General features: G+C 41.1%; 1 protein-coding gene across 1 annotated transcript in view; it reads right to left on the reverse strand.

Moving 5' to 3' along the window:
* Positions 1-6,649, reverse strand: part of PREP (prolyl endopeptidase) — a 97,662-nt gene extending 91,013 nt beyond the window's left edge. The window contains exons 1-2 of the mRNA XM_061366746.1: positions 6,474-6,649; positions 5,114-5,188 (exon numbers count right to left, since the gene is read on the reverse strand). Of these exons, the coding sequence (XP_061222730.1) occupies positions 5,114-5,188; positions 6,474-6,518 (120 nt within the window). The 5' untranslated portion in view covers positions 6,519-6,649. The remainder of the gene's footprint in view (positions 1-5,113; positions 5,189-6,473) is intronic.
* Between the last annotated feature and the right edge of the window lie 18,060 nt (positions 6,650-24,709).

The following is a 24,709-nucleotide window of genomic DNA, read 5'->3' on the forward strand; positions in this document are numbered from 1 at the left end:
CCAACATGTCTCTGTATCTAATCAGCAGCACACATTCAAATAATTTTGATTGTTTGCATGCACAAAAAGATTCCTAACTTAGTAAATGCATGACATTCAGTCTCCATATTTTGGTATAAACCAGAATTTTCAGTGTTACACGTACTCAAATCAAACAAGCAAGCATGTTGTAAACTGGAACAAAATAAGGGCTCTTTCACTACAAGTGAGTATGGATGACCAAGGAATTCCTCTTCTAGGAACAAAAAAAAATTTAAGGTAACCTATTTTTGGAAACTTACACAGGATATTTTGATTTTTTTTCCAAAATAAATGGAGGTTTAGGATATTAAGGACTGCATAAAGAGAGAAACAGACTTGGAGGAAGAATGGGAAGGACAGGTCTCAAGGTCAGTGACATGAAGGCTTGAAAAGCCTACAAAGGATGCTCCAAATTCTCTGTGAAGACTGCACATTCAACTGCCTCTATACTAGCATCTGGTTATTCTTTGATGTGGTAGGTGCAGAATGGATATTCTGCAGGAGTTCTGCAAACTGTCTCAAGAACTTGGGAGATAAAACTATTAAGAAAAGTTGCAAGAGTGGCCATCAGCAACTTCTGCTGCAGAGCACAAAGAAGTGGACAATAAAGCAGATTAAAAGAATTTAGGACTTCAAGATTTTTTTCTTTTTCTGGCATCTTCTATGAAGGAGGTACAAAAGCAAAATACTTTAGTTCCCTTTGTTCATTAACTCCTTGAATTTTGGAAAAATATGACCTACACAAGAACTCCCTCTACTCTTTGCATCATACTACTACTGCACTGCAAAATTCTGCCAAGGCATGTGTTTTTAGACCGTAGGCAAGTAAGATTCAACAATATTTTCATTCCACCATGTCGTGGTTTAAATCCAGCCAGCCAGCCTGTTCAAACACTCCCCCACCCTTTTCCTCCCTCTTTCTTTCTTTCCTTCCCCTCCCCCCCCCCACTTCCCTGCTCCCGGAGGGATGGGGAAGAGAAACGAAAGCATGCAACTCCCATGGGTTGAAACAAGAACAGTCCAGCGACCAATGTACGACACCAGTCACCACCGCTACCACCAACAACAACAATAAGAGAAAATAACAAGGGAAGAGAATACGATACCACCTGCCGAAAAATGAGTCCGACCCAGAGACTCCATGTCCTTCTGGGTAACTCCCAGTTACCCCCCCAGGCATGACGTGCTGTGGTATGGAATACTTCTTTGGTCAGTTTGGGTCAGGTGCCCCGTCTCTGCTTCCTCCTGGCTTCCCCTCCTCCCTGGCAGAGCATGAGGCTCACAAAGTCCTTGGTCAGGGTAATAAACATTACTTAGCAACAACTAAAAACATCAGTGTTATCAGCACTGTTCCCAGGCTGAAAATCAAAACACAATGCTGCACCAGCTACCAAGAAGGAGAAAAACTGACTGCTACTGCTAAACCCAGGACACACCAACATGACATCTTGTGTCTTGATTGCTGCGTTTTTAGGAAGATGTTATAATCCCCCATTCCTTATTTTGCTTCCTGTATAAGCTACAACCTCTGGAGAATGAGATTCACCCTGCTCCAACTGTTCTCAACCAACCTGTTCACAATGTGTCATGAGAGACTTAAACACTGTCAGGTCTTGACATTTTCTCAATCCTAACTCTTCCATAGGATCCTGTAAACCACTTCAATAGATATTTGTAAGGCCCCTGAAAGAAAGACATAACCATATCTCCCCACACATACTTCCCTCTGAATCCGGCACAAACTATTGCATGTATATTGCTCATTAATGATGCCAAAATCAAAAAATCAAAATACTCCCAACTTTCCAAGTATCTAATTTTCAATGTTGTCCTGGGTTCAGCAGTAGCAGTCATTTTTCTCCTTAGGAGCTGGTGCAGTGCTCATAATACCGATGTTTTTAGTTGCTGCTCAGTAATGTTTACTTTGACCAAGGACTTTCTGAGTCTCATGCTCTACCAGGGAGGAGGGGAAGCCGGGAGGAAGTAGAGACAGGACACCTTAGCAATTACTCATCTTTATTTTCCTCCTTGGGTGGTCAACCTATGAAGGAGACATTCCGTTATGTTCCCAGCTCCCCCATCAGCCTATTTAAAGCATCACTTGAGAGTTCTGAAGGTTTTGAATGGCCTTTGGGTACCGTTAAGACCTGCCTGCTCATTGTGATGGGGATTAGCATGTTGGCACACATACAGAGTGTGTTTCACCCATGACCATTTCATCTGATCTAGGAAGTTAAGCAGAGTCAGGTTTGGGTCTTGTCTAGGGTTAGATAACGATATAGGAGGACCAAGAGATTTTCCCCAGGCTGGACAGTCATGAGTGGCAGCGTGTGTGGGACAGTATGGGCAAGTATCTAGGCCAGTGGGCCCCTCCAGTGCTTTGGAAGCATCGGAGATGGGAGGCAGCTGTATGGAGTCCCCAGTGACAAGTTGCAGAAACTGCTGAAGGAGAGGGTGAATGGAGTCAGTCTGCTGAGGTGAAAGCCATCCAGCTGGCCTTGGACATTGCTGAACAAGAAAAGTGGCCAGTACTTTATACCGACTCATGGATGGTGACAAATACCCTGTGGGGATGGTTGCCTCAATGGAAGCAGAGCAACTGGCAATGCAGAGGTAAACCCTTGTGGGCCGCTGCACTGTGGCAAGATATCGCTGCCCGGGTGCAGAACCTGGTGGTGAAGGTACACCATGTAGATGCTCATGTACCCAAGAGTCAGCCCACTGAGGAACACCAGAACAACCAACAAGTGGATAAAGCTGCTAAGACTGAAGTGGCTCAGATGGACTAAGATTGGCAACATAAGGGTGAATTATTTTTGGCCTGGTGGGCCCATGACACTTCAGGCCATCAGGGCAGAGATGCAACATATAGATGGGCTTGTGATTGAGGGGTGGACTTAACAATGGACACTATTGACCAGGTTATACAAGACTGTGAAACGTGCTGCAATTAAGCAAGCCAAGCAGTTAAAGCCTCTTTGGTATGGAAGACGATGGCTGAAGTACAAATATGGGGAAGCCTGGCAGACTGACTATATCATGCTCTCTCTCCTGCTCTGAAAGACTGTTACAAGAGATGGAGCCTGACATCATGGACCAGATGAACTCAGCAGCTTTACAGGGATTGGTCCATGCACTAAGGAATGATATCTCTCACTGTGTGTATATGTGATGGTATATTGAAAAATGTGGAATCTGAGCACGATGTGAAGGGTATGGAATAAGGGGTGGACACTGTCCTGGGTTCAGCAGTAGCAGTCATTTTTCTCCTTCTTAGTAGCTGGTGCAGTGCTGTGGTTTTTACTTTCGGCCTGGGAACAGTGCTCATAATACTGATGTTTTTAGTTGCTGCTCAGTAACGTTTACTCTGACTGAGACTTTCTGAGTCTCATGCTCTGCCAGGGAGGAAGCAGAGACAGGACACCTGAACCAGACTAGCCAAAAGAGTATTCCATACCACAGCACATCATGCCCAGTATATAAACTGGGGGCAGTTACCCGGAAGGGCTAGATCACTGCTTGGGTCCGGCTGGGTATTGGTCGCAGGTGGTGAGCTGTTGTATCCTCTCCCCTTGTTATTTCCCTTATCATTACTATCATTGGTGGTAGCAGCAGTGATTTGTGTTATACCTTAGTTACTGGCCTGTTCTTATCTCAACCTGTGGGAGTTACATTCTTTAGATTCTCCTCCCCATCCCTTCGGGAGCGGGGGACGGGGACAGAAAGAAGTGGAGGAGTGAGCGAGCTGCTGCATGGTTCTCAGTTACCAGCTGGACTTAAACCATGAAAAAAGTTAATGTCAACGCCAGAGTTTTTCAATAAACCCTGTTCTCAAATGGACTTTCTTAATCCACATGAGTCTTTATATATGCTGATAGATTTGTAAGAAGGCAACTGGATCCTAACTGTACAGACAGTAAGTTCTATTTGACCACCCTTTAGTTCATCAAGATGTATTATGGAAGCACACAGATGAGAGAATCTAGAAAAAATCTCACTAATGGAAAGCCATCCTGCAGAATATTTTTAAACAGAGATCCTGCCCTCCATCATCTTTCTGACACTGTAACACATACTAGATATACACCAGTGGTTTATATCTGGAACTACAGTTATCACAAAATTATTAGCCATTACAGAGGAAACCCTTTCCACACTGTCACCTACCACTTTCTGGCCATCACCCCTGCAATGCCCTGTGCCTTGACTATTGGAGGAACTGGCTCACAGTCACACTTGTTCTTTTTCAGGATTATCTCTCAGCAAAAGACCAGTTCCAGCAGCACAGGCTAGCTACACCAGACTGCAGGCTGAAAACCACTGCAACATCTGCAATAAGGGAGATTAATAAAGTCTAACTTCAGGAGGAAAATGGGTTTGTCTGTTTTTTAAAAAGGGATAAGAAAATAAAAGATTCATACACTGTTGCTGTACGAAGAAAGCAAGCCAAAGGAGTTTCCTTTATACCCTTTTTTATTACTGGCTCACAGTCACACTTGTTCTTTTTCAGGATTATCTCTCTGCAAAAGACCAGTTCCAGCAGCACAGGCTAGCTACACCAGACTGCAGGCTGAAAAACACTGCAACATCTGCAATAGGGAGATAATAAAGCTAATTCAGGAGGAAAATGGGTTTGTCTGTTTTTTAAAAAGGGATAAGAAAATAAAAGATTCATACACTGTTGCTGTACGAAGAAAGCAAGCCAAAGAAGTTTCCTTTATACCCTTTTTTATTATGGCAATTATGGCATTTATTATTTATTATGACAAATTTAGATGCACTTAGGACAGTGGATAAAGCCCTCTAAAATGCGAGTGTTTCCCTTCAGTGTGATGACACCATCTTGAGCATTCATATTGCCCAAGAAAAATGGGTCCAAGGCCAAAACAAGGCCTTAAGTTCTCCAGATTCTGTTATCTAGGTGGTACCAAGTGTTTTAGCCTTTCCCCTACTAACACAAAGCTACAAAATAATGGCATTGCCGTTGGCTCCAAAAAGCCTTGGCAGGTCCTTGAAAAACAGAGTAACCATGCACCTAGTCTATAAAAGAGAAGCATGTAGAGATAGCTACTCCCATACAAAGAAAGGTTACCTTTGTCTGTTCACTGTCAGGATCTTCGAGCCAGCAGTATGGGTCGCTTATTTTATAGCCATGATAATCCATCACCTGAATTTATAAAAGACAGTACTTCAAAAAAAAGATATGCACAGATGCTATTCATCAAGGAATGCCAGCCATTGAGATGAAGGGTATTTTGCAATTTCATAAAAGCAGATAGCGCTAAGAAGCAAAGGAAGAGAAAAGCAACACCTTGCTCGCACATGAGTTGCTAATATTACCATCCTTTACTGGCACCAAGGCAGCAGACTTGTCCTCAGAAAATACACAGAGCAGCAGGGAAATATAGAACATGAATATAAATGCCTTGTACAAGATAAGACTAATAAAATGACAAAAATAAAACCAAACCACGAAACAACGAAAAAACACAACACCCTCCCCCCCCAAAAAAAAAACAAAAACAAACCTCTCCCAAATCCAGTGTCCAAGTCAAATCACAAAACCTGATTACTGGATGCACTCAAAATATGCCCTGCCTGCTATTGCTACTCACAAACCTGTGAGCGAAGTACATACATAAACTAAAACAACTAACAAAACACAAAAGACTAACCCACATGGTTGAATTTATCTACTTCCTTCCTCCAATGTACAAAATAAGACCAGACAACTGCCGTTAGGAGTTGCATAGTTCAGCATTTCAGTCAACTATGAAAGAAAATACTTCAGGTTTTTCCAGTTTTGGCTCATGCTCGCAAACATTTTGGTTTTAAAACTAATGTTAGTTCTGTAAATAATTCTTGTACTCAACCCCTTGCAGAAGGCAAAGACAACTGAACCCATTTCAGCCAAACTTCCACTATAATCCTTGCGTATCAAGTTACTACGGATCACAAGGAGGTGGAACCCATTTACAGATGTGCCACCGTTTAAAAACAGACTACCTGTCCCTCTGCACGCAACTACAGCCTTCGTTGAGGCCTGGACTTCCTTGTCCGCACGGCCGTACTGAACCAGCGGGATCTGCACGCCCGCCCAGCAGCCGCCGATCCCGCTTCCACTGCTACCCTGTGGCCCCGGTCCGGCTCCCGGCACGTCAGCCTGCCTTGGGCCGCACACGCGAGACGTGCCCGCGGGCACCGGCACGACGGGCAAGAAGCCTGCTTTTACCCAGGCCCGGCAGCCGCCGCCGCCCACGGCCGCTAAAACCCCATACCCTTTGAAGAGAGCCGAGGCCGAACAAAGCCGAGAAAGCCCAAAAAGCACTAACACCCCTCCCCCGAGGCGGCCCACCGCAGCACGGAAGAGGCTGTCCCGCGGCCGGGCTCGGCAGCCGCCACACGCCATCCGCCACACGCCGGCGGGCTTCCCCGGCTAGTGTCCTACTCACGGCGGTCTCGTCGCGGTACACCTCGGGGTACTGGAAGGCCTGCATGGCGGGCGGCAGCGGAGAGAGACGGGAAGAAGAGGAAAATGAGGAGGACGAAAAAGACGAAGAGATGTGTGAAAACGACCACGGAGCTCCGGTTCGAGCTGTAGCGGCAGCCCCCAGACAACGTGCACTGCGGCCCAAGCGCAGCGGAGCCGCCATCCGACCCGCCCCCTGCCCGCGGGCCGAGCCCCACAGCGCCGCCTGCAGGGAGCCGCCGCACTGGCACCGGCGGGCTGCTGAAAGCCGCGCGGGCGGGGCCGGGCCGCGAGCTCTTGGTCTGTGCTCGTTGCGCCTGGAGCGCCCTGCTCCGGCAGTGGAGATGGTTCGCTGTCACCAGGTGGAGAGCGTGTTCTATCTCCCCCATACTGAATGCTTAAAGAAAAGAATAACGGGGTTTTATTCTTTCAGCTTATTTTTCCTCTCACTCCCCACCTTAACGCAGGGTGTGTGGGGGCTCAGGCTGCTCGAGGCTCACCCAAATCTTGAGTACATTTCCATTTCAAACACACTTCTCTGCACGCTACCGAATCTCCCCTTCACCCTGAAAGCAAAAGCCAAGCTCCAGCATACCAGCCTGGCTGGTGTTTGTCTTGCTCACTGCCTGTGCCAGGGGCTTTTGTCCGCAGCCTGTGCAGCCAGTCTGGTGTTTCAAGTGGGTGACCTTGGGCTCACCCCCCCAGGTGTTTGTTTTACAATACTTTTCTGGGTTAGAAAACTTGCAAAAGTTTTTCCTTCATCAAGATTTTCCTTCCAGGTAGTGACCCAGGGTAGCCCCGTACACTGGAGACACTCAGAGGGTGGGCTGTTGTTTGGCGAGCAGCATGGCTGAACTGCTGTTCTTCCAAATAGTCCTTCCTTCAGAGTTGCAGCAGCAGCCTCGCCCAGGTGTCCTGTCAGCCTGAGAGACTTCCCTGCAGTTCATCCAGGATAAACTCGTGTAGGTGGGATGTGTGGCACCAGCTGGAGACAAGATTTGCATGCCATGATGCTCAGAGGTTCCATCAGCCCAAAGAGCATTCACAGTTGTGAATAAAGTAACCACCTGGGATGACAGTGATGTAAAACATTTCAGAAATGGCAGCAAGCGTTTATAGTTACCTGCTCATTTACTCTTAATGAAAAGTTGCCATCTCTAATTGGGCATCCTGTGGCGAGGCGGAGGTTTGTGTGCATAGGAGGAAATAAGCCAACCCCATAATGATGACTATTACTGACATAACTGTGTTCATCAGCTTCACTTACATCCTAAACAACACCTACACAGCTTCTTGTCTCTTGTTCCATCTGTTTTGGTCATTTTTCCTTTCTGCCTTGTTTTTCTGTTAAACTCCTCCCTTTGGAAGGCAGGAGCACAGCTGCCCAGTACACTGTCCATTGTGGCACTCACAAACAGGCAACCAGCACAGTGGTTAATGGCAACGCCCTGACATGCCCATTGCTGATAAAAGCTTGCTAATTGTCTGAGCAACTTGCTCAGGTAAATAATGGCAGGCAAAGGCTGCTGCATTTCTGTCTAGAGCTTCCTGTGCGGATCATGTATGGATGGAAATTTGCATCCATGGGAGAATTAGTTCAATACTTCCCTGAAGCGTTCAGCTTGCCTGTGTGCCACACAGACAGTCTACATGCACATGTATCTGAGAGTTCTGAGCATCCTCAATTGCAGATTCACTTCATACACAGCAAAGGCCTTGCATCTGGTTCAGAGCTGCAGTTTGCCTGAAGAAAGACACTTCCAGCCTCAGGATGCTGTCCAGGATGAATGCATTTCACATTTGTCAAGAATTTCTTGATGTTTAGCAACCCAGTCAGGGTTGCGAGTAGCTGTGACTGAGCAGGAGTACATCCACACATCCTGGGCATTTCCATAACGTCCCCGTAGATCACCTTCATGATGTCAAAGCAGTCCTCCTCGAGTGTGATGGAAGTTTTGGGCACAGGGAGAGATTCGGCCTGCCGGGAGAGGGCAGCCTGACTGCAGCTGGCACACATGAGCACCAGGAGTTTTTCAGGCTCCAGCAATCCTTTCAATCCAGGGCACTGTAATTCCTGAATAGGTTGGCAAGCACCCAGTAATCACAGTAATTATCCATTACCATACCTTCCAATTCATCCCAGATACAGAGGCGGGAATATGCAAAGAAACCCAAGTACATGGTTGTCCAAGATAAGATCTTGGGCCTTTATTTTACAAGCAGTAATTTTCTTTCAAATGTGAGCACCAGAGACAGAAAGTGAATTTTCTCTTTACTGTGAATTTCTCCTTTGAAGGTGGAGGCAGGGAAGCATGACACACAGCAGCAAAAGGAGCAAATCTACACTGTTTGATCTCTTCTTATCAGAAAAGCAGTTATGCAGGTTACACAGTGTTTAAAGCACTGCCCAAACCAGTTTTTTTCTTACCAGGGACCATGCGCCCCCTGTGCAAATGAAATGGAGTGTTCAATGTGCTGTCTGCTAGCAGAAATACTTATTATGAAAGGTGTAGCAATCTTCTTTTTTAGTATGTTTGCTTAACACAAAGTTAAAGTGTTTAGTAAATATTTGAAGCTTATCTTAATTGTTTGGTGTTATAGCAACAAGTAAAAACCTATTAAATTGTTACTTTTTCTTGGGCCTAACCAACCCCATCAGAGTTCAGATATGAGATTTGCTGAATTTTGAGGACAACCTACTGAGTAAGCAAAGCAAATTTCTTCCTATATTTGGGGGGGGGGGGTGGTGTGTAAATAATGTTTGAAAATCTCTCTGTAATCTTTGGAATCTTACTGCATTCTCATGTTAGCATGAATCCGATCATTTCAAAAACAGATACTGGTCTCTGCTGATATTAATTGTGCTGATCACCCAGTCATTAGCAAATCTCTTTCAGTTTACTCAGCATCTCCACAATGACTCACTGCAAGTAGTGTATTGACTCAGTAGGAAGTGACTTCATAGTCCTTGTCAGGGAAGATCTGACAATCTAGCAGCAAATTTTGGTTTTACCTTTCCTTTTCGTCCTTTCCCCAGCCTTACTCCACCATTATGACTTAGCAATGACTGGAAACTTTTCTGCGACAGAAAGAAGCCTGATCTCTACCTTTACTCTTGTTTTCGTATATATGTTTTTTATTCCATGTACCTAATTGTAAGACTGTTCAGACTGTTCTGCTATTCAGACAATTATCAGCAGGTGTCAGCAGAACCTCAGTCTTTCACAATCATGAGCTGTGCTGAAGTGTACGAACAAACTCGAGTTTCAGAGGAATGTGACTCTGAAAGTGTCTGTCCTGCTGAAATTCTGTTTCAAAAGCACTGACTCAAGAGCCTAAGTCCTGTTGATTTTGTGTGAATCTTTGATTCCTAAATTATGTTCATCTACTGTACATAATAATTATAAAAATTATGTATTGTTTATGGATAATTGAAGGGTTGCTTGTTTTTTTTTAGGCTGAATTATTGAGTGGCTTACATAACAAAATATGTTTTTGTTATCTCAGTTACAAAAACTTCTACATGATGTAGGCCCGGTCAGTATTTGAAAGTACCATCAGGCAAAGCAGTATTTCATTGTGGGAAATTGCTCTGCGCACCGTGGGACATGATGGGTGCATTTAAGTCAGTGTCATGGTACAGAATCCTACTCTAACTTGCCCTGGGGTTGTGCATTGGTGTGCTTACACTGCTGGTGCTGTGAAGTTAGTTAAGCGATGTAGTGATGTCCCCATGGGGAGTTAGTATGGAATAGCAGTTACAAAGTAGTATTTCAAAGTATTTCATCAGGGAGGCAAACTGAACCATAACTATGGTATGATAAATGTATTTAAACTGATGTATGAGTATCAATACAGAGATCATAATATAACTACACCAATTTAACAGTAACATTTTTTGAAGGATTTTTTTTTTTAGTCAGATGAAGGTTAAGGTGTTTAGGCTCACCTTTTCCTTCTGTAGTGACTTTATCTGTGAAAAGAAGAATGGAAAATTTTCTAATCCTTAGAAGAAGCTGATGAGCACAGTTTTTCATTGATGCTCTGGTTTTATTCTTCAGTTTTTAACTGAAAACAATTGGCCATTAAAAGAAGGATTTCTCAAATACCAGAGGTCACATAGGGAAATCTGGGCCCTTGTGTCCTGCATAGATAGTCAATACTCAGCTTTCACTGAATTTGGTGTTTTAGGTTCTTTTAATAAGTTATCAGGGAGGCCCCCAGTGTTTGCAAGGTTAGGTGCTGTCTACTGGTGCACCAGGTCATTGTGTATTCCTGACACCTAGGTTACACTTACTCCAGCATTTCTGGAAGTGTATCCTAATGTTATGCAATTCAGCTGGGACCCCATGAACCATGTATTTTGCTGTTCTTCTTAACAAGGCTATTGCAGAAAAGTTAGAAGGGTTTGAACTTCCCTTGCTACACAGTATTTAACAGGGGAAAGGGTGTGACATAAAGTCCAGTGACAATCAATAGAGGTTTTTCTATCTATTTTTTTCCACTACTGATTTCACTGATCTTCGAATCAACCTGTCTTCCATCTCCTCCCACCAAACATCATTCTCCAAACAGAACTACTTTTATAAGCATAATTTTCTGTCTAAGGAAAAGTTACTAATTTTTTTGTGGAGAAAGATAGCAAATCCATATTAATAAAATTGTAAGAGAAGTGATTATTTTTTTGTGTTTGGTTTTTGCCTTTCTGAACTATTTTATATTATATGCTGCAAAATACATTTTATAAGCTGATTCCTGTCTTCAGGCATCAAAACCAACTAAGATAACCTTCATATTGAAAAACATGATGATATAAATAATTCTTACATGGCAATGTCTGAAAACAGAGAGAAGTATGAATTAGAAAGAGGCTTTTTATTCTTTTCAGTTCTGAAAATGCAAGGATAATAATTTTCTTGCTTTGGATGAAATCTTCTCCTGATTGAAGTCAAAGGAAGTTTTGCCATGATTTCAAGAGGGTAGGAATGTCACCCCTAATCTTGGCAGCAAGCAAAACAGAAAGCAGCTTCCAGTTAACATCTTATGACTTGTTGACAGAATTTGGAATACACTAAATGTATTGAAACTGATATATTTTTCTTGGAAAACAGTTTTAGCGCATTTTAAAAGATTCCGCATCTAGAAATATCTTCAGCAGTCATCATGTACCCATGTTTAATACATTTCGAATCCATGTGTTCAAATGGCTTAGAGCTTTCTATTGTGCTTCAGCAAACATTTGGTTTGGGTTATAACACTATAGAAATGATAGATCCCTGCAGATAAAATGAACTTTAGAGTCAGAGCACCAGAAATGTGATCTCAAGCAAGACTTACACATACCATTGAGAATAACTTCTCAATACATGAGGAAAAAAAAAAAAAAGAAAGAAAACTGTATGCAATTCACAGACCACTGAATCTGAAATTCAAACTACATTGGACAATGTGCAAGGCTATCACACACAGTAGTGCTCTAGCCACCCTGTTGTAACAATTTATTTAAAATATTGCCACTGCAATTCCATAATGGAGACAAAAATAATAAAAAAAAATCGGTTCCTAAATGCTAGAGATGCTCAATGCATTTGTGATTTAATGTTTACAATCAAAGTGGGCCTGGAGAAAAATAATACGATGTTACAAGTTATTGTGAATATAACACTTGCAGCAGCATGTTTGTTTTTTTTTGCAGACAGTGTGAAAAAGGAAAGCTCCTGGGGAAATTCTGAAGGTGCATAATGGCAGGGTGATGTATATTTTTACAGAGAGTCCCTCCCAGGCTCTCAGGGTAGTGTAGGAAAAGGACGTTACTGGTGTGAAAGGTTTAGAAATGTGCCGTGACAGCAGGTGTCAGGGCTGCAATCTGCACGGAGGAGAATTACATTGTGCTTGATGGTGGGGGAGCTGGTGGGAAGATGGGATGAGAGAGGAAGCCTGCTTGAAGTTGTGGACATGAAGAGCAGGAAATGGGCTCTGTCAAAAACAGGGAGAAGCATCTTGTTGTGAAAGGATGAAAACTGAACTGGTAATTTTGGCTCTATGGAAGTATGAAGAAGGCCATAGCTTTGAAGTTTTATGTATCAGGATTTACACAGAGCCTTGATATGAAAAGCTGACATGGAGAAAATCGCAGTCTGAAGGTGGTGACAAGTTCAAGGCCCAAGCAGCAGATGGGTCATCACTGCAGATGGGCAGCAGTGACGTTAGCCACAGTGACTGGAAGAAGCAGCAGCAAAGAAAGCTTAGAAGACGGATTAAGGCTCTGGTGAGACATACTGAGCTTGAGCCGATGTCGAGACATTCAGAGGGAGGAAGGCTGAGCTTTGGGCTTGGACAGAAGGGAACATACGGGTGGATTTGAGTCATCAGTATGAGAAGTTTGTCTTGTGTTTACAGACCAGCTTCCCCAGAAAGGAGATGCCCTCTCCACAGGGAGGAGGGAAGATGATTAAGGACAGAGCCCTTTGGAGCCCACAGAAAGCTGGAGAAAAACAAAAGCATGTTATTCTCCTATTCCAGCATGTGATTTGTTGACAATAAAAGCTTTTTATAACTAATTTTAAATCCTACTATCAAAACTTTTGAAGACACAGGTTCTAATGCAGTATGGAGCTGGTACAGAAGCCCTACATGGTTTACTGACTAAATAGTCACTTCTGGAGATTAATTTGAAGTTTCTTAAGTTACAACAACATTACTGAAAACAAATGCCTGTTATGTATTTTGTTATTCCCTGCTCCAGGAGGAGTGTGCTGGAATTTCAGAGGAACAGAAACTTCAAAAAGCTGATACATATTAGAAAAACTTTAGCATTTTTCTGGAAAAAAATTAATTTTCATGAAATTTTTGCAAGCTTTTCTTTTTTTCCATTTACTTTTTAATCTATCGGGTTTCAATTTTTGTTAGAAAATGAGGGGAAGGAGAAATTGAGACAAATTTCATAAAAATAAATTCCTTTTCTGAACATTCTTATTAGATGTTCTCCCTTTGCCTCCAGTCTAGGCAGAGGAGGCATCCTTTTCACTGACTGGAACAGGTTCCTGAGCATGGCCAGGAAATATGGAGCAAGTCAGAGAAATTGCAGGAATAAATAGGGTGCATTGGGTGGCAGAAAATTCCTCAAGAAAATCCTCACAAACTTTCCTCTAATTCATTGAATCTAATTAATCTTGCTAATTTTTATTTCTTGGTGTGAGTCCTATGCTAAACGCAACACATGCCTGAGAGTCACCAAAAGGCACAGAACAAGGTAGAACAAGGCCTCTGCCACATAACTTTACAGATGAACTATTAAATTATCCAGTTAGAAGGATCCTTGATGCATCTTGGGGAAAAATGTTAAATCAGCATTTGTGCTAAATAACAGTAATATGTCTGGTTTACCCTTGCCCCTTTCTTCTCATATGCAGTGGTATTCTGAAATCAATATCCAGCAGCCATTTCTGACGTCTGGTTTCTGTAGATCCCACGGGCTACTGCTGCAGGTCATTTGATCCATTACAAAAATTATTTAACTATCTATGGTTAAATATTCTAGAGGAAATAGAAGTACTTGTGAAAGAAAGGAGAAAAAAGCAAGAATTAAAGACTGTGAGACCACATCTTCTGCAAGAAGGGTCTTGCCTGCCTGGTAGACTTTCTTTGATGTCAAATTATGTTAGATGTTAGTGTTGTAGTAGTCAGGTTTTGATCCCTAATTATGTCAGATGTTATGTTGTTGATGTTAGTGCTGTAAATAACCCCTCTCTGAATTCACTAATTAAATCTCTTAATATTATTCATTCCCTCCTACCAAAACTTACTTCAGCAATTTAAAATATAATGATAATTTATTCTGGCTGTATGACCATTTTGTTCAGATATTTATTTAAATAATTGTATTTCATTACAACCTCACAAGAAATTATCCTCTTCATTTAATTTGAGATGTCTCTGAAAAGCCAAGAAGTATTTGGAGTTAGGCTGTGTTTGTTCACTTCATGTATTCCCTTACTCTTGCAAACTTCAGGGTATTTACAAAGGGGTAAAGGGTGTTACTTGTTACCACACAAAGTAAAACTTGCAAAATATCTGAATTTGCTTCATGATAAGCACATTATCTAAATCTTGTAAGCACTAAAGAGATCAGAGAAAGAAATGTACCTTTCTCTTGTGTAATGCTACCTGGATTCTCTTTTTGTCTTGTAGGAGACTGGCATGTTGCTGTAAACCAGCCTTAATCACCTGTGCACTTACTGCCTTCCCCAGTATCACTGCTGCTGTCAGTATTATACGAGACACAACTGCAGGCCCATGGAAATAGACATATTTCTGCACAGATCTTAGGATTTCTTTTTCATCAGAGCTAACTAAAGGTTTCTGCCTTCGCAAGGTCTTTGTTCGTGCTGGCAGGTCACGATTCGAGCTGGCAGGCTTCAGCCAGAGATGCATCAGGGCATCAGGTGTAATATGTATCAGGGAATAACAAGACTTGCTCCAAGGCTCATCTCTTTGGAAAAAATGCAGTAAATTTTGTAACTTTGCCCCTACACCTACCAAAGAAACTGGACCGGCCCTCTAGCTTCAGGATAATAGACCTAACAGCCTCATTTCCTGGAGGGTGCTGCAAATAAATCAATCCAGACCCCCTTGTTCCAGGGAGTGGAAAAGTTGGCAATCGGTCTTCTCCAAGGGAACAAAACAGAACTAGTCCCTTGGTCCCAAACACAGGAGAGCTCTTCCGTTTCTTCTTGCAGAAGAGCACAGAGCTGAAATCATGTCTGACTGAGTTAAATTAACTCTTCTTCCCTGGAGGCTGCCTGATGTGCAAGAAAGACACTGTGTCAACCACTGGGCTGGAACAGGCATTTTGCCTGCTGAGCCATCTGCTTCCTCCAGCCCACCACAAGGAGAGTTTGAGCTCCCCTTATTTACTCCTACCAACTTCTCCTTTCTGGGAGTATTTGCTCACCAGAAGGGAGAGGGACTCAGTGATTACAGTCAGTGCTACACCTGAATCTGAGACTTCACAGCTCGCATAAAAAGAGATTTGTCCATATCTTCCCCACTGCCATCCAATCACGCCAATCCCCTTCATAATCTGTCCCTGAATGGTCAAGATCAGGTTTGGAAGGACAGTGTGGCAATGATGAAGAGGGTCTTCCCCCAGTTCCCTGGGAGTCTGCCTTAGAAACCACCCAACCAGCACATGGCTCTCATGACTGCACTAGTCCAACCGGTGGGCTCATGCCTACAGGCAGGTTTCCTGTGGTACCTCATGGTTCTGTCACTCCATCAGGCTCTTGCCTTCCTTATGTACATCTGAAGGACTTCTTCACCACACGTGAGCAGATGTCTCATGATACTTTATGCTGTGATAGACTAAACCACTTGAAGATCCTTCTCCAGTGGCTCAGCAAGAACCCTACCTGGTCTAGGAAAACAGAGAATTCTGGAATGGCACCACTGGAGGACCATCAGCAGGTCTGTGATCCAGCCTGAACCTACAAAGCAGGTCCTGCTAGTGAACCTACTAGCAGGAGTGAGCACAGAACCAGTTTCCAGCCCATATACCTAAACCCTTCTGCCAACATGCAAGTTAACTCTGCAGTGGAGACAACTTGCATTGTTTCACTACTAATCTTTCAGAATTTCATACTCCTCAACATGTATGCTCTGAAAGTCCATTTACCATTACATGCTAAAAAATGACTAGTCCCGTGAACTCAGGTTTGCTTCTCCCTTTCCCCTGCCTTTGCATACCTGCACACTCAGCATTTACCTCACATACAGCTTGAAGATCTTTCTCTAGATTTGCTTTGTTTGCTTATCATAGTCTGAAGAGTTAGTACTATGCAAAGTTAAAATCTGTTGAGCACAAGGGCATTTGACCCTGACCACAACCTGCTGTTCCTTTAACAAACAATTAAGACATTCCACTTATGACTAAATTTGAAAGCAAACCCAAGAATTAATCTGCTTGTTTTACATAGGGATATAAATAAGAACCAGCCCAGCCATTGCCCAAGAGATAAGCCAAAACTTTGAGGTTCAATAAAAGTTCAGTCACTTCCATAGTTTCTTAAGCAGGATTTGTTGGGTCTTTATTTAGGGAATAGGGTATTAATTTATGGAAAAGGTCTTTAGGGTTTTTAGGGAACACAATGTCCCCCTGAAGCTTGGAGTATGTGTCTCATTTCTGTCTGAGGAACAGTTTCCTCTGGATGTGAATGATACTGAAAGAAAACTGCATATCCAAATGCATTCTTGCCTAGCACAGATAGTATTTCTGTGGGATTTCTGGTTCAGGTGTGCAGTAGCAACAAATAAAGTAGTTATAAAGGCATCTGCATATTCTGCACTATGTGTATCTATCTCATGGTTTGCAACAAGAAGATAATGTAGTAAAAAAAATCTCAGCATTTGAATCGGGCCAGTATAATGCAGCTTAGCTTTTAAAAAAGATACTAACAAGAAAATAAAAGGGTACCAAATTTTCAAGTGTCAACTTGCTTGATCAATTTTGTTAAAATGGTAAGGATCTTATATAGGATGGTATATTAGATCCTTGAATAAACTAAGGAAAATACATCTTCTAGATGTTCATATATTTCTGTGTTACAGTTTCGGATCATGTAATTTAGGAAAGCATAAAATAGTTTCAATGCTCTATCTAGACAAAACTGTTGTAATAAAACTACACATAGCAGGAGAACTATTAAAATAGCTTTTTAGCATGAAAAGTGTGGCAGAAAAATAAATGGAAGGAAAATTTTGGCTCAGCTTAATATTCTGAAGTTAACAAAATCAGTGATAAAGCTATGAGATAATGGAAAGTGACTATACCCAACACATTTTTTGAGGAGGTATGGAGTGCAGAGAGTTCATTTTTAAGTGTTTGTAGATTGAAGATTACATATTAACCACTAACCTAACTGATAACTCTATGGACAGAGTCCACTTTTCTATGTAATATGGCCTCACTTGTCCCATGCATAATGTTTTATGAGAGCTCTAAAATTTATGCTCACAGTGGGGTTTTTTGAAATTATTTTCCCTGTATGTCAGTAGGGCCTTTCCTAAAGGATTCAGCAAAATATCTGAGGATTTTCATGTAGATAAAATGAAACAGTTCATGAAAACTGCTTTAAAGTGGAGTTTTACTTCAGAATAGCAAACTGATTGAGTATTCCCATTACTGTTGCACAATGAGCTTGGAGGAGCACTGCTGCACACTGCAGCCTATCACTGCACCATAAAGCCAAATACTTCAAGGTATTTAAGTACCTAACAAGTATGACTTCAAAGAGACTAGTTAAATGAGTGTTCTCTATGTAAGATCAAGAGTAGTAGCAAGGTCAATGGAATTCCATGATGTTTCTGGCACTTCTTTTTGAGAGGTACTTCCTCAGAGTGGCAGAGAGATTGTTAATTTCTCTGGAGTTGCTAGTTAGCATTCTATTTTATTAGCAGAAGAAGGTAAGCACATTTTTACGGCAATTCTTAAAATGGTAAGACTTTTTTGAAAAGAAGGAAGCTTTCATGCAACATTTTAAAGCTATGTTTCACAGCAGTATCAGGAACGTCCAGTGAAAGCCAGAAGATGCATTTATTCTGTTATAACAGGAAAAAATATAAGTATACAGTAGTATGATTTTCTTTCAAGTTAAAACACTTGGTGTTTCATGCTACAAGTGAATGAAAAACATGTAGCCATTATGATGATATTTCTCAAATGCAACATACCAGTATCAATATTGAATTCTATTGCCCTGTAAATCCATTGTGACAGGTTTTTTTGCAACCTTATGTAAATCAAATAAACACATTTTCTCTTTAACAAGTGTGCAATTTTATTTTTGCATTTGTAGCATTAACAAAACATTTATTTTTCAACATCTTCTTTTTATGTTTCTTTGTCTACAGACATGTTATGAAAGTGTTTCAAACACTATGATGTTGAGATTTGGCATATTTTGATGTTGGCATATTTTATGAACCATACATTTCAAATTTATATGTGCTGACTGTTGCAAATCTATATAATATCTAATACCATGATATTTCAGCAGTATTTTCGAAACAAATCAGCTGACTGATTGCTCCCCCCAAATTTCTGGTTTCCCAAGAAATTTCAAACTGACATCTTTTCTACAATGAAAACAAAATATCAACATGTAAAAAATATTTGCCCTAAAAAAAGTTTTATTTTGCAACTAGCAACAGTAATTTTCTTTTAGAGTCATTTTAAAAATGCATTTCTTTTCTGTGAGACGTGAGGAATATGTTATGTTTTCACTCAGCTGAGCCAACAGCTGCCTTTTCTGAAGAACTTCAAAACCAAAACCTTTAGAAGGTTTTAATTAATGTCAGAGAAATCGTATCTTTTTGATTTCCTGAAACTCACTTTAAAAAGCAGATACTATCTTCTTATTTAATTTTTGCCTGTTTTGAGGAGGTTCCTAAAGATCAGAAAGTTTAGAGGTCAATAAAATTATCTGACCCTTAGCAAGTGAACCCCTAATTATTCCAAACGACTGAGGCACCAGGGATCTGGGATCTTCATTAGTCTCTGAAACACTGTGTTTCCGCTGAGCTCTGTTGAGAGATCCCTTTCCTCAATCAGCTCTTTGCCTGCCCGTCAGTTCTATACTTTACATCCTAATTTTACAGATCACACAAAATCTGTCAAATGAAATATAAACTCAGTATTTGTTCTCATGTTTTTTTGCCACAAATGTCACAGTGCGTATTATACAATTGTAAAATAGCACAATTGTAAAATAGCACAAAATATTCCCCTTCCAAAAATGAGGCTGCCTGAAGCCCTCAGACACTGGCAATGTCCTTTCAAAACCTTCAGGAGCATGATCCAAAGCCAGCTCAAGCTAATGAGACGTTTTCCACTGACTTAAAAATGTAGTTCATCATAGTACAATACATGTTGCATGTTACAAAGCAATAGGTGCATTTTACTTTCAGACTTTTTATGGAGTTGTGGTTTTGGTGGTTTTATTTGTTTAACAGGCAGTTTAAAGGCTAGTTCCAAAGTCCACAGGTCTCAGAAAGCTGAATCAAGCTGTAAGTTCTGTTCTGTGCATATTAAATATTTCACCAAGGTAAAATTAAGCTCACAAATCCTCCCATCACTTACCCAGCTGACTAGTTTCTCCCTCATCTGCCCTTGTCCATCTATTGAATGTAGGATGAGTGGTGCTCATGGTTGCAAAGAAAGATCTTTGTACTGAGATGTGTTGTTTATAGTTAGATTTAAGACTGTGATCTGTGCTCCTAAACTGTAATGAATAATGTGACAATAATGCAAAAGTTTCAGGCTCTGTCCAGGAGCTCTGCTTGAGTTAAATATGACATTATTCTACTTCTGCAGTTCTGTACACCTCATTGAAATGGCTTAGCCTTAGTATAAAGAAACAGCTAAGTTTTTGTCTTTCACTCATTTTTATTGCAGGTTCCTGCCTTTCAACTTCAATTTGTATGGCTGTGCTGTCTGCTGTGTGCCAGTGTCCCCACAGGACCCTTTGTTTCCTACCTTTGAAAACATTCAAAATAAACAAGACCCTTTCTCTTCCCATAGACATATAGGTAATATTAATGGTTATCTACCTGCGATAAGCAGAGCAGTATCATTTTACATGACTTGAAAGGGTCGTCCATATCATCAGGGACAATTAACTTGTCTTACTCTCACAAAATGGGCTGGGGGAGGTAACTAAGAGGCCACACTTCTTCACATACCTCAGAAAACAGTTCCAGGACAAGGGGATAGCCAAAAGATGCAAAAAGCTTTGAAACAACAAGCACAACAGGCTTTTTATTGAGATCACAAGAAGCTGTACTGCACTTTCTTGATGTGATAGCTTCTGTGGTGCCTCTGTATTTATTCAATGGAGATGATCAATGACATACAAGTTTGAACAAGTCTAGATGCCAGATTTAACTTGCTATTTATCCCACTTTTAAAGAAAGAAAACTCTAAAAATTTTCTGGAAAACAGGGTGAAAGTTGTTTTGAGGATATATTCAGTCTATCATTAGATGTGTGCTGGAATCCCACAGAACTTGATCTGTTTCTTTATTTTGTTTTTGTTTTGCAGCCTACCTAGATCAGAAGAGCAAACAAAGAATGAATGGTAACTCCAGTTCTCTGAAGGAGGCTTTCTCATTTTAGGTACTAGGTCTTCCTCAGTTTTAAAAACTAATAAGTTTAACAAGGATCATGCTTTGAGAAGAAAATTTCCAGGTGACAGACTGTGTAGAGAAGGATGTTTGTAATTTAACATGTTAGCATGTTAGATGTTTGAGTCAGCACTGAATCAGTGTCCCAGATGATGTTTGGGGTAATGCTACACTGTTGAAGATGCTGTGATTCAGATGAAATTATGTTGACCACTTGAGCTGTGGGCAACTGCATAGCACTTGTGACAATAACACAGCTATTAAATGCGTGACATGACCAAATGCCATATCAAAGTATTGCTCTAACCACATACATTATTTCTGTAATTAAATGAAATGTATTTCACTTCCTGTCTTAAATAACTGGGTACTATTGCTCCCAACAAGGTGCTGAGTTTCAACAAAGAATGACTGACTGCCAATCATACACCACTGTATGTTTTAGCAATTTTTCCTAAAATGCTTTAGGATCCTGGATTAATCCTTATTTGTTGGTATTAATAACATGGCAAGTTTGAACATACTTTATCTTTTTATGACTAATGTAGTAATCTTTATAATGCCAATTATTTTGTGTCTTTTCCCAGTTTAATATAGATATATATGGAGAGATGTCTAGAAGGCAGTTAGTCTTTCTTAGATAAAATCTGAAATAGAAAAAAATTGAGAAATTTCTTTTTTGCATATTTTTACAACAACAAAAAAAAGAGTATAAAATTTCTAGAGTTATTCATTAGAGGAAAGGTGGTTTGAAATGGAAGAGAAAGTTTTCCCACGTAATTTCTGTCCCTTTTAAATTATTTCCTTATGATGGAATCTTTTCTATGTGTATTTCCCCCTTGATAAGAAAAGTTGGAAATGCTTCAGACTTCCACTTTGATTTCTTTCACAAGATTAAACTGGCATATTTTGGTGAAGAAATTGAAATGCCCTTTCCTCCTGCTGTCCTGTGGTGTCAAATTTTTGCCAGCTCCATGCTGAGTGAAAGCAGCCTGCTTGAATAATGGGGAGGTTCACAGGGGCTTAAAATAGGAAGCTGTGGAAAGTGAATATTGTTCATAAGGAGAGAGGAGTTGCAGTGAGGGGTGTCTCAGAGTCCTGCTGAAAATGGACCAGCTCTATCGGTGCTTGCAGCCAACAGCTGCTGTAACATGAAGCTCATGAAAGGTCAGCGGCTGCATTCTGTAGTCTGCTCTCTGCCTATCTGTGCCATCTCTTGAAATAACAGCAACTTCAAGGACTCCTCCACCTTCTTCCCTCTCTGGCCCCAGTATCCCCTCCCTCCCTGGTCCTTCTCTGGCACACATCCTTCAGCGACACTCTCTCTTCTTCCTTCAGCTTTTCCTGTTGTCATCAAAAGACCTCTATATCCTTTATTGTATTGTGTTCTCTCCTTGCCTGGCTCAAAGGCTATCTCTGGCTCCGGAGATAAAGTCACCACTAAGAGAAGGATTGAGATTCAATTTAGAAAAAAAAACCCAAAAAAACAACCCAGAAAGGGTTAAGGAAAAGGAATACACTGGTGCCCTGTTTGGGGGACAAGTCCACTGCTGCTGTAACTTAGAAAGGTATTCAAAATTTGCCTTTAATCTACTTTCTCATTATCTCACCCAAACTTTGTGAATTTCCTGAACAGTCTATTTATGACCTGTTCCCTTGAAACTTGGAAGCAGTTCATTTGAGAGAAGCTTCCATATTACTCTGCCAAGAGAATTACCAAAATAGACCTGTGGCATTGTTATTTTTGAGGATTCATTCGTTTGTTTATTTTAGAGGGATTTTTATGCTTGAAGCCATTTTGTCTTGGTGACAATGAAAGCTGAAGGAGGTGTTTTAAGTAATAAAATGTAACTGTTTCTGTTTGCAGCACAAATTTCAGAAGATATTATTATATCTGCATAGCTGATAGAATGAGAGTTCGCATTGCTGCTATAACATGCTATTGTGTGGTATATCAGGTATTAAAAAATTATGTACTGTACTAAGAAATGTCACTAGCCTGGAACTGGAACTTGGGGAAGAAAAGTAATCTGGTACATACTCTTAGGACATAGAGTCCTGCTTAAATTCCCTTCTGAAATGAGGAAACTGGCCTGGCAGCAAGATCTGTACCTGGGGTTGCAGGGCATGCATGGTTCCTTTTCCCAGGGGGTTTTGTACAGATATACCAGCAATGGGGTTTTTGCTGCTGAGAGTTTTTGCCACTAGTGGGGCCTCCTTGATACCTACTCAGGTGAGGACCCAGCCTGGTAACTGGCAGGTGGGGGGGGGGGGCACAGGCTTTGCTGATCACAGGTACCAGTCCCTAGTCCTGTGCAAATTAAATAAATGTCTGCAGAGAGACGCACGTGTTGAGGCAAGAACCTGAGTTTCTTGTCTCGACTGTGCTCTTAGGAGCGAGAGTGCCATGTGCACCGTCAGACCACCACATTGACGTCATTGAGGTGTAATAACCTCTTCTCTCCCTTGTTTTGCTAAATCCTTTCGCTGCGATATACCGTAAACACAGGGGAAAATCTTAAGCACCCAAATCATGTGCTTACCCAAAGAGTATTTCACATTTGGAAAAAAGCAAGAAAACAAACCAGGTAAAGTTTGTTAACATAACAGAAATATGATGAGCAGCACACAGAAATTTACAGACTTTGTCATTAACTGTTCCCAGTGCCCGCTGAAATACTTGACCAGGATCTCAAAGGGAAGTCAGTTATGATTAGTTAAATAAAGAAGACAGTAGGGCCTATTTATAAGGAAGGTATTTGTAGTAACATAGATGGAAAATGTTTCCAGGACATACAGATTATTTCTAAAACCTTCCATGCAATGTGCCACGATGCTGCCAATGGATGCAAAAGGACATGTAAGCTTAGAAAGATCAGTTACAGTAAACTCTCAAAAATCTATGCTGAAGCTACATTACAATTTAGAAGCATCCTTATATCCAGTCTACAGAAGACACCAAGCCTTTTTTCCTCAACCCTGAGTACCTGCAGCCTACTTTAGGACTAAGCATTTAAGGAGTGCTCTGAACACATATTAAGCACCTTTGTGAAAAATACTGTACATATACATGTTGCCTTCTCAAACAGCCTGGTACCTATTAATCAGCAGCTTATTTGCATTGCTTCTTCTTTAATTTACTTTTGAAGCTCCTAACACCCAAGGCAAATCTCAGCTCAAGACTTAGAGAGGTGATGTGTTCTTCCTCACTTGTGAAAGAAAGTTCCACTGGGGGAACTCTGAAATGAAATTGCCACTATTTCACTAGCAGAACATGTATTCCTTACTCTTAACAAATGCATAGACGTGACTATGCCGTAGTCAAATAGCATTAGACAAACATACCTCTTGTAAATCTGGAGGAGTTATATGTAATTTACAAGCTTATCTTCTTGAAAGTAATATTTTAGATCCAGAGCAACCTAGTTTTTCAATAGTAATTTGTCAAAATTATGGCTTATTCCATGATTCCAGTGAATAGGTGTGCTTATAGGAATATGCATGCATTTCTGTCTCCTTCACCCTTGTTTAGCATTTAAATCTCCACTGACAGAAGTAGTAGGATTTCAGGTAAATGAATTAAACTGATATCTCACTTGAGGAAGTCCTAATTTTTATATCTCTTTCACTTTTCTTTTATACTATTACTACCAGCATAGCCCATTTATTGGACAGGTCCAATTATGAGTAAAGAGTGATTGATCTGAAATAAAGCCATGATAGAAATAGTGTGATTGGACGGTGTAAAGCAGTTAGATGATGTTGAAGTCATAGTGAATAATTTTCTTTGCTTTAATAGATTGATTTGGACTGTAATCTAGAAATATTTTTGAAGTCCTGTTCATCCTAAATGACAACACAGCCACTTTTCTGTCGTCTCTGGCCACTGAAGAGTTTCCATCTAATCACAGTAGATGATCAACTAGCTTTGCTTATTTACGTCCTATGGGGTCTGAGAAATAGCATAAATTCCACCAAGTTTCCTTGCAAGGGCCTGGCACATTGAGGCCCAATTCTTGGACCTTGCCTGCCCTACAGTAAT

Source organism: Neopsephotus bourkii, unplaced genomic scaffold, assembly GCF_033783945.1.
Source record: "Neopsephotus bourkii isolate Nb327-2 ecotype Australia unplaced genomic scaffold, CSIRO-AGI_Nbou_v1 NB_1358, whole genome shotgun sequence".
NCBI classification, from domain to species: domain Eukaryota; kingdom Metazoa; phylum Chordata; class Aves; order Psittaciformes; family Psittacidae; genus Neopsephotus; species Neopsephotus bourkii.